The 10,027-nt window shown below is 40.2% G+C and overlaps 1 protein-coding gene across 1 annotated transcript; it reads left to right on the forward strand.

Annotated features, from left to right (window-relative positions):
* Positions 1 to 1,336: 1,336 nt before the first annotated feature.
* On the forward strand, positions 1,337 to 7,488 carry LOC310947556 (amino acid transporter heavy chain SLC3A2; the record flags this gene model as incomplete). The annotated part of the gene is made up of 10 exons (XM_083914398.1): positions 1,337 to 1,369; positions 3,793 to 4,177; positions 5,653 to 5,817; positions 5,890 to 5,990; positions 6,081 to 6,158; positions 6,256 to 6,311; positions 6,406 to 6,601; positions 6,715 to 6,822; positions 6,923 to 6,988; positions 7,084 to 7,488. Exons 2-10 carry the CDS (start codon positions 3,802 to 3,804, stop codon positions 7,486 to 7,488), a joined length of 1,551 nt encoding a protein of 516 aa, XP_083770524.1. The 5' UTR covers positions 1,337 to 1,369; positions 3,793 to 3,801.
* Between the last annotated feature and the right edge of the window lie 2,539 nt (positions 7,489 to 10,027).

The following is a 10,027-nucleotide window of genomic DNA, read 5'->3' on the forward strand; positions in this document are numbered from 1 at the left end:
TGTGCCGTCAAGTTGCTAGCTTGCAGGAAGCAGATTTGTAAAGAACTACTGATAGTAAAGTGTTTCATTATTTATACAGTTATACATTTATGTTGTCAGCAGTGTTTTTTAAAAGTTCCATTTTACTTTATATTATAGCCATATATCTATATCTTTATTATCTTATTAACATCTAGTCCCACTTATTCTGAACATACCTTTTGTTGAGATTTACAACATTTTGAGTATTGATTAATTTGTTGATTCATTTCTCAATTGACTGCTTTTTCTATTAAATGTCAGAAAATAGTGAAAATTGACCATCACAAATTTTTAAGGCCCAATGTGACATCTGTTTGTTTTGTCCAACCAACAGTTCGCTCTACAACAATGTTTATTTCTTTTTATTATTATAGTTAACTCTTTTTTATCTATTATGCTTGAAAACTTATTCAAATTATTATGCGTTCATCAAAATAGTTGCCAATTAATCTACCAAAAATTCAGAGATTATTCAGTTGATTTATTGGTTTCCTATAGGAAAAAAAAATCCTTGAAGAGCACAAGGAGAGTGCAGACCTCCAACAAGGCACGCTCTATCTCACAGTGTTAATGCTGTGTAAATTCCCAGTCGGGAACTCTTTCTGATTATTCCGACACCACACGAATGCAACACAAATTCCCAATCTCGCAGTGTTAAGGAAAGTGAAATGTAACTTGTGTATCAACCCTGTGATTCGGATCCACACCAAAATGTACTGGCCTCTGCTTTAGCCCATGTTTCACCATTCCACCAAATATCGTGAAAACTAGGCCAGCAGTTTTTCTGTAATCCTGCTGACAGTCAAACTAACAAACTAACAAACAACAACAAAACCTCCAGGGCATGGCTTCAAATACCAGCTTAAAGTTTGAATATCTCATTGTATGACAATGTCTTCAGAGGCTAGCTTTGAATTTACATTCCTGCATTTCATTCAAACATTCAAAGCCAAATAAAAGGGTGTGGGACATCCGCTACACAGACTGAAAACTATGGAGGCGATAAATAACATACATCACTATTTCTCCATTAGCCTACTGACAAAAATAAACGCAAAATACTTCAAGTCAAAGTCAAAGCTAGTTTATGGGGCTCTCTTTGGTAGTCACGCGTTCGTCAGAATGTGTTGTGAGGGTGTGGTGAGGCTCAGCACCTCTGTATTAATTGACTGAGCAGAGCGGTTATTGGACAGTGAGTGCTTCTCACCCCCTCACTCCTGACAAGTCAGATCACTAAAGATATTTAACTCAGGACGGCACAGCTCTGTTGGGAAACACTTGTGGACCAGCATAAAGAGGAAGAAGAGGTGGAAAGGAAGAAAAGGACGTGAAACCTCAGACAGAAAATGTAAGTAATGACTGCGATTGTGTTATTTAGAGAAGCGACATGTGAACAGAGTGGTTGCCGTCTGCCCGACTTGGCTGGCTGGAGCCTTTCTGGTCCACAGACATAGTGGTGAACTAAGCAGCTGTTTACACCATAAAGGCCACCAGAGGGCCCCTAAACCAGCAACTGTTTTCAGCTGAAACAAAAGCTCATCATTTCATGACAACTAAAATAAATGTCTACGCATTATAATCTTTTAAATAGTCTCAATCTATTTGATTTGACTAAGATAGCTGCAGTGAAACACAGATGTTACAAAGACGGGCTTATGAAATATAATGAAGAGAGTAATGAAGAATATGTGATCAAAGGGATAATGCAGACTGATAGGATAACAGCAGTCAATATGTAGATACAAGAGATGAGAATACGCAGAACACATGTAAACATCCATAAAAACGCATTTAATCCTACCAATTATTTGAAAACATGAGAATCTTGGAAATACGCGTTTCATTCTGTGTTCATTAGTCCGTATAAGTAAAATTAAACATGCTATTGTTTGTCATAAAAAGTAAATGTGGATAAGAGTAAGAGGAAAAAAAGACTATATGAGTAAATGACAATATTTCAACAATTGTTGAGTGTAAGCTGGTTAATGTGGCCCGGGAAAGGGAAGTTTGGGGTCCCCTTCTAGAGCTGCTGCCCCCGCGACCTGACCCCGGATAAGGGGTTGAAGATGAGATGATGAGAAATTAAACGACCTGGACTTTGCTATACTCACAGTACTGCTGAGGTCAAGATACTATCCTGATAGAGATCGCGGACTCTGTCCTTAATTGTTTCTATCTAGTGCTATAATTACATAAAGTCATCAATAGTTAGAAAAACATCCATGTCATTCTTTTTTTCCCCTTCTTGCAGGAGTAGCAGAAAGTGATATTGTGCTGTAACTGTCTGTGGTTAGCCAGTTCCTCTAAGGATTATTTATTTAGTGCTTTTCATGAGAAGATACTTTAAAATTAAAATAAAACAATCCTACCTCACTAAAAACATAGCCTACTACAGAAACAAGGTAACACTGTATTTTGGCAGTGGCATACAAAAACATACAATTGATGCAGCATAAACATTAATGAAGAATTAGGCTAAGGTTAATCCAGAAATATCATAGTAAATTACTGAACGGTAATATTTCACTTCACCGCTTAGCCTACTACTTAGCTCCACCTTGCTGATGATAATTCACCTACTGAGCAGGATCTTATAGCCCACTTCAAATACTCACTGAGTATTATAAATAAAACTTTTAAGACAGGACTCCTGTTTACATCCAGAGAACCGGAATTTTATTTCTCGTTAATTATTATTAACCCTCGTATGGTCTTCACTTTTGTGACCCTCTGGTATCCCTTGGGTCAAATTGACCGGGTACATATTTGGGGTTTTAAAAAAAAGTCTGAAATAAAATGTTACTTCATAAACCATTCACATATATTGTCTTTATCTCAATTTCAGACAACAGAGATAACAAATATGTTTAATAATTGCAATAGGTCTCTACCCTACTATAACACATGTAACAATGGCAGTGTGATTCAGTTTTTGTGGTGGTGGCGGAGATGGACACATGACAGAGGGGAAAGAGTGGGGGACAGTGAGAGCAAACAGCTTCTATGTGCTTAGATTATTATAATCTAACATTGTCTTTTTTGTGTGTGTGAGTCTTTGCATGTCTGTGTGTGTGTGGGGGGGGGCATTTTTCTGTGTGTCTCTGTGTATGCGGGTCAAACTGATCAAAATATCATATGAAGGATGTAAATGTGTGGAGAGTAGTAGCACGTGTGGTCTATTATTGTTTTTGTTTATACATGTTTATCACAGAAAATAAGGCCATTGAGTTTCAGGTAAAAAAAAATGTTATACTTGAAACAGGTCAAATTGACCCGAATACAATAGAAGGGTTAATTGTTAAATGTTCTTCACCAAAAGGGAATGAAAGGTGGAAAAGATCTTGACAAAAATAAGGCACTTTGGACTTGAATATTATACATTTTAACATTATATTAAGATGATAAAGTCTGAGTTGGACATAGGGTGTATCTTTCAAAGTTACAGGCGGTTTCTGGCCAACCAGATGCCAGTGATGGCCTGCCTCACCTGACATAATTAATTGAATCACCTGTGTAAAAACAGGTAGAGGTAGTGGAGAAAGTAGGCTGCAGGCCATGGCAGAGCTGCATGCACTTTAGAGCAGAGACGTCTAATCCTGCAGCACGGCACCTGTGTTTCCATCTGTAGTCCCCTCGTGGTTAACATGGTGCAGCAAACTGGTAAAGAGGTAGGGTTAGACCAAACACAAACTTCAGCCCGGCAACAGTCTGCGCGTTTGTCCACAAAATGAAAGCAATTTTACTCTAACTTCATGTCACCTTTACCTGCAGCCGGGCAGGATGCCTCTGAACGCAGGAGACACCGGGTACGGCAGCGTGGCAGGCCCCGGGCTGTCGGGCGGCGTGGACGCCTCGGAGTCGGCTCCGCTGCTCATTCCGGTGCCCGAAACGGAGCCCTTCCCGCAGTGGCAGCCCATGTCCAAGGAGGAGCTGGAGGTGGCCGCTGGGGGTCCGGGGTGGAGGAAGGTCCGTTGTTACCTGGTGCTGCTCTTCTGGCTGGCCTGGGTGGCCATGCTCGCCACCGCCATCGCCATCATAGTGTTGAGCCCCAAGCCGGTTGTGACGCCGCTCAAGTGGTGGCAGAAGACCCTGTTTTACCAGCTGCAGCCCGATGTGTTCGTTGAGAAGCGGGCCGAGGGGTCAGAGGGCATCAATGGTGAGGAGATGCAACAACAAAAAAGTCAATCTGCCTCCTGGTGGTCACTTAGAGATGTACTCCATAAGATTTTCATCATATAATTTTCTAAGTAACTATCAAAGAGTGAGTTAAAAACTTCTGCTCGCCTTTTTGTCGAGTATTACCAAAGTTATAATATCGTGTCTGTGGCGACATTCGCGGACTAGCTGTAAATAGGCCGCCATGTTAGTGACGCTGCTGACACATAGTGGTTGGTCTGTCACCTGACCCCAGATAGTTCCTTACCTTCATGCTGCGTTCACTTGTAATCTGAAATTGGGAGTGTGAGTAACGTATAGGGGACGGGCTGGAAGTACAGAGGTAAATGTGTTTCAATAAAATTTACAAAAGAACAGAAAATAAATCAAAATAGTCAACACACATGGTAAAAATGCCAAGATGGAGGGCTCTGAAAGAACAGGCGCACCTGCAGTTACATCTTACTGCCAAAGAGGCCGCTAGAAACAAGGTATCACAATTCCTATTGAGTACAGCTTTAAGGTTCTGCTTATAACATCTTTGCAAAAACATGCTATGAAAATTACATGGATGCTATAAGGGGATTTCTGTGGTGACATGTATGTATGCTTGTCAGGGGCCGGATTAATCTGTTTAGGGACTCTAGGGCAAAATATGAGCTGCTGGGCCCCTGTTAACTCACTCTCTGTGCAATGTAGACCTATACAGTTTTTTAATTCTAGATTACCAACTATAGTCCCAGATTTGCTTTGTGGTAATTTGATTATACACATTGATTCACTGACACTTTGAAACCCTTGTCATGTCAGATCATAACTGTCTTTTAATTGGGTAAATTCCCAAACATATATTCATTTAGATTGGCAATTCCATTGAAATATGGTAAATTTAGAGAGAAGTTGTCTTGCTCAGAGATCGTTTAATAGAGGTGATCCAGTTTTTTCCAATGAGGACCAGCTGGCTGAAATTAATCAGTAATGTTCACACTGTATGAAATGCATTCAGTCTGACCACAAACTTTTGAAAAATCTTTGAGGAATCCAAATGAGGCTCCTCGATTACTGCGAAATACCTATTTGAGGCCAAAGTCCGTCATACAGATAACTTTGATCTCAGGGTTGAAACTACTTCCCTAACCACAGTGACTGTGCTTGGACATCACAGCCTTGATACTGTGATTGAAACTTGGAAAAGACATTAAGAGCGCGCTGGTATTTTATTGCTTTTAAAAAAGAAAAGTTTTTGATCCCACACAGGGAAATGTAACAACTAAAACATGTGTAGTGCAAATAAGTTGCTTAAAAAGTAAATACAGTATATCATCTGCATCTGTTACATTACATATGAAGCATGAAAACAAACTATAAAAAATTACTAAATACTGTGTAAATGAAACATGATTGGTAACTACAAAGTGGGGTCAAAAAGCATAAAAATAAATGTTACTGACTCAGTCTAATGTTTACTCTCTCAAGCACTTTGTGAGCAGCTTCCCTACATCAGGTCCCTCGGTATAGGAGCTCTAATCCTGGAAGGTCTGTTTGACAAGAAGGCGTCTCCTTTAAACCTCAATGGAACAGATGAAAAATCTGGGACTTTGCCTCAGATCCAGCATCTGCTTGCAGAGAGCAACAGAGCAGGTGAGTGAATGACTTATTTCTGTCTAACAGCCCGCACAGGTAGACTTAATGAGCTTTGTATTGGCCCTGCAGGTCTCAAAGTGGTGTTCGGCATCTGTGAAGTGGATCTGTCGGGGCCTCGGGATGTAGAAGGAAATGCAGACAAGACATCAAACCTCTCAGCCACAGTACATGTAAAACCCACTCTCTGGTCATGCTATTTAAACCTGCTTGGTTCTCAGTGAAGCTGGGTTTCTTAAAACACGGTGATACTTTCTCCACAGCATGCACTCCGGTTCTGGCTGGAGCAGGGTGCGGCAGGCTTTGCAATCTGTGACACAGATGCAGCTTATTCAGAAAAGGTAAAACGATGCTCGAACTCGTGTTTTACATTCGAACAAGCAGTTGCCACAAACTCTCCTCCACAATACTAAAAAAATAAAACCACTTAAATTTCAGACTCTGCTGGGATGGAAATCTGTCTTCAAAGAATTCAACAGTGAGGAGGACGAAAGGTATTATTCAACATGCAGTGGATGGATTTTTTTATTATTATTATTCATTATAAAATGAAGCTTGAACCATGTGCCCGTCTGTGTGTCTTTACAGGATTGTGGTCGTAAAACAGACAGGAGACATTCTACCTCCTCTAAAAAACTTGAGCCAGAGCAACGTTACGCTGGTGGATGTGGTCATGAGGTCAATTCTGCCATCGTCACAACACGTCCTGTCTGCCAAGGAAGTCACTGATGCCATAGAGACGCACTTGCAAACAAGAGAAGAAGACATATGGCCCAGCTGGACAGTAAGACATACATGTGCAGTCAATAATCAGAATAGTTGTTCATTTTCTGTGGATCAAATTATAGTTTCAGAGTTAACTGGATGACGTAAATGTACTGCCATGTGTTTCTGCAGGTTGGAGGTAAAGCTTCTGATGACTTGAAGGATTTACTCCTGGTGTTGATGATGACTCTGCCAGGATCACCTGCAGTCCAGTATGACGTAAACCTAGACCAAACACAGGTGAAGTCCCATTTGAGACTAGTATGCGATTGGGAACACAGCATTTTTATCCACAATCTGTTTTTGAAAGTTTTCCTTACCAAATAAAACTGTTTTACAGAGCGCGTCTCTGAAAGTCAGAGAGTCACATGGAGACACAAACGAATCAGACACCCATACAGTGAAGGTAAAGCCGGATGTTCTTCTAGAAAAGAAACATAGCTTTAGTTCAGGAGAGTTATATTTAAGTGTCTGACACTTGTCTCTACCATCCTCCCTCAGGACAAGGAGATGAAGAAGCGTTCAGCTGTAGCTCTCTTCACATCCCTCAGTCGCTCCAGAGCCAGAGAAGAAGCTCTTCTGTTTGGCAGCTTCACTTTCCTTCCCTTCAGTTCTTCCACCAACTCCTCCTCCTCCTCCTCCAACTCTACTCTTCCCTCAACTGCATCTCCCCCGATCCTGGCCTTCTTGCGCTCCTGGGGTTGTGTCCACTTCCTCATTCTGCTCAACATCGGGACAGAGCTTCACCCCCTCGATCCCACCTGGGCCCCAAGCCTGCCCAAAGCTGGAGTGTTTGTGACCAACACAGGAATGGACCGCTTGGGGTCGACAACTCTGGAAACGCTTGAAGTGCGGCCCCACGAAGCCATTGTCATCAAACTGTTTGAGGCAGGAAGCTACTCGTAGAGCTTCTTAGGAGTCAGTTCCAGTCATGGAGGAGTTTTTCTCTCAAAGAATAACACGTCTGATGCAATTCGGGTTTTTTTTTTAAAGGTGTGACTCATATGTGCTCAGTTGTCACTGAAAATAAAATAATGGTTCTGTGCATCATTTGTTGTGAGCATAGTGTGTTCATGTCAGCCCTCTGGGGTCTGTCTATTGATCTGTGGATACACTGATGTGTAAGTGCTGATGTGGGGTTTCACAAACAATTACTGTATTTTTTGTGATTTACTGGCATACACAGACTTTCAATCAAGGACAGTGAGTTGGAATAAAATCCCTTAAAAAGGCCCTATTATGCTAGTTTTGAGGGTCATATTTCTCCTTTTCAGGTAAGCTACAATAGGTTTACATGCTTTGATCGTCAAAAAACATTTCTCATGTAGCCCATTGCTGCAGCTCGTGTGAAACGCTCTGTCTGCGTTTCGGTTTTAAAGCGAGTTCTGCTGTGTAACATCAAGTTACTGAACCCTTGTTGAGAAGTTTACAGTCATTGTGAAGACATTTCAGACAAAAATCAACAACAAAATCCTAAAAATAAAGGTAATCCACTGGGTCTCCACCTCCTCTGATGATGGGGGCACATAACGGCAGTTCAACACTCTTTACATGCACAAAAAAACTATAACAGATAGGGAAACCCAAAAAGCATAATAGGGCCTTTTTAACATTTAAATAGACGGTTAAAATTTCGTACATTTTGCATACTGCCATATTTGTGTGGATAAATGGTGGGGGAAAGAAATCTACAACCCTATAAACCTTTTCTAAGATGTAAGCATACACATTCCAAATGTGTCCAAGTTTGATTCCTGTTGCAGTGAATGTGAATGACATCCACTGACAGGAAGTTATCAAGGACCAAGGATGTTGCCTAGCAAAGGAATTATGTTAAAAAGGTCTATATGTATCTGTGTCATTGATGAAATGACCAAATAAGTGACTTGGAGCTCCAGTGGTGTTGGGAAAAAAAAGTGGTGTGAGTGTTTAAAAGGAGCCAAACAATGCGTAGACAGTCTGGACTCAAAGTCTGGACTCACTTAAAAGCAAACAAACTCTTTTTTTTTTTTTTTAAATAGAGGGGTCTTTGAGAATTCATGGTTAATTACTAAGAAGTAATTCTTTCAAACATGTGGCTTGTGGCTTGCCAAACTGCTGTGTTGGTGTTGCAATAAGTCAGTTGCTTGTCAGAGCTGCTGACAAGACCAACCACATTGTGAGCCAACTAATTACTTTTGTATGTGGATTAAACCCCACGGGTGATTTTTTTAGTTGAGCAACTCAAGTCTGACTTGCTTTGATTTATATCATGTAATGCTCATAATTCTTTGCTTATATGTCTGACAGCCGGTTGCCTGAGGAGAAACTATACACAAGCAGTCAGGGGAAGTGTTCACCAGTTCACCACACAGTGGTGCTGACGTACCAGCCCCTGCTCTGCTGCTCTATAACCTTTTCATGAGGCATTGAGGACACTGTTTGATGACAATAAACCATGATTTTCTAAAGATGGAAAACCAATATTAATACATAAAAATGAGACAGTTGACATAATAAACTGTCATCATTCAGCTCTTCCAGTATTGTTTGTGTTGCATGTCAAGTTTATTTGCATGAGCCCTCCTTATTCCCCACACAAACCCAGCAGTTCCAAATATAAATATTTAGGTCAGTATTAACACTTTATATTTCTTACATTTATCACACGTCTGTGACTATCTCTAAATATGTCATTTGTTTAGAAATATACAACCTTTCACTTCTAAAGAACCTCTAAGAAATGATTCATAATTTCACAGTTTTGTGCAGTCAAAACCAGATTGAAATTCATAACCACCAGTGTATTTTGCTATGGGTAAAGTAATTCATAACGCAGACATATTCCCCTCTAAATGTTCTCCACAGTGGTGAACATAAAATAAAACGTCTGAATGTCACGATCACCTTTATGGAGTAATGTCATTTCCAAACAATCAATTATCTTTCATCCTGACTTTTACTTCGATCTGACACTTGATAAAGTGGAACATATTGTGGTACTTAATGATGCTTCCTTTTTAACGGTTTTATACCATAACAGAAGCTTTCGACATGTCCTTATATAAGTCTTGTAAAAACGGAGCACTGCTTGGCGGATAAATGGTCCCGTCGTCAAGGCAGTTAGGCGTTGTAAAAAGACAAAAGCCAATGATTGTCTAAACTCAAACACACACAACACACTTCTGTTTATCTTACCACTGCTTTCATGTCAGAGAGAGCAGCAGTGTGTTTTCTTTTTAATATGTAGGACTGCTAGACATCACAGAATCAGCGTAAATATTTCTCTTTGGAAAAATACACAGACATAAGTTGTGAAAGTTTTTTTTTCTTATATTAAGATTTTATTTCACATGAACAAAATATGTACCATATCGTGAATACTATTTTTCTTTTTCTAAAAATGTATTCTTTCAATCACTTTAATGGATGTACAACTGAAATACCCAAAGTCCAAATGTGGACG

This window comes from Echiichthys vipera (genome assembly GCF_963691815.1).
Source record: "Echiichthys vipera genome assembly, chromosome: 5".
Lineage (NCBI taxonomy): Eukaryota > Metazoa > Chordata > Actinopteri > Perciformes > Trachinidae > Echiichthys > Echiichthys vipera.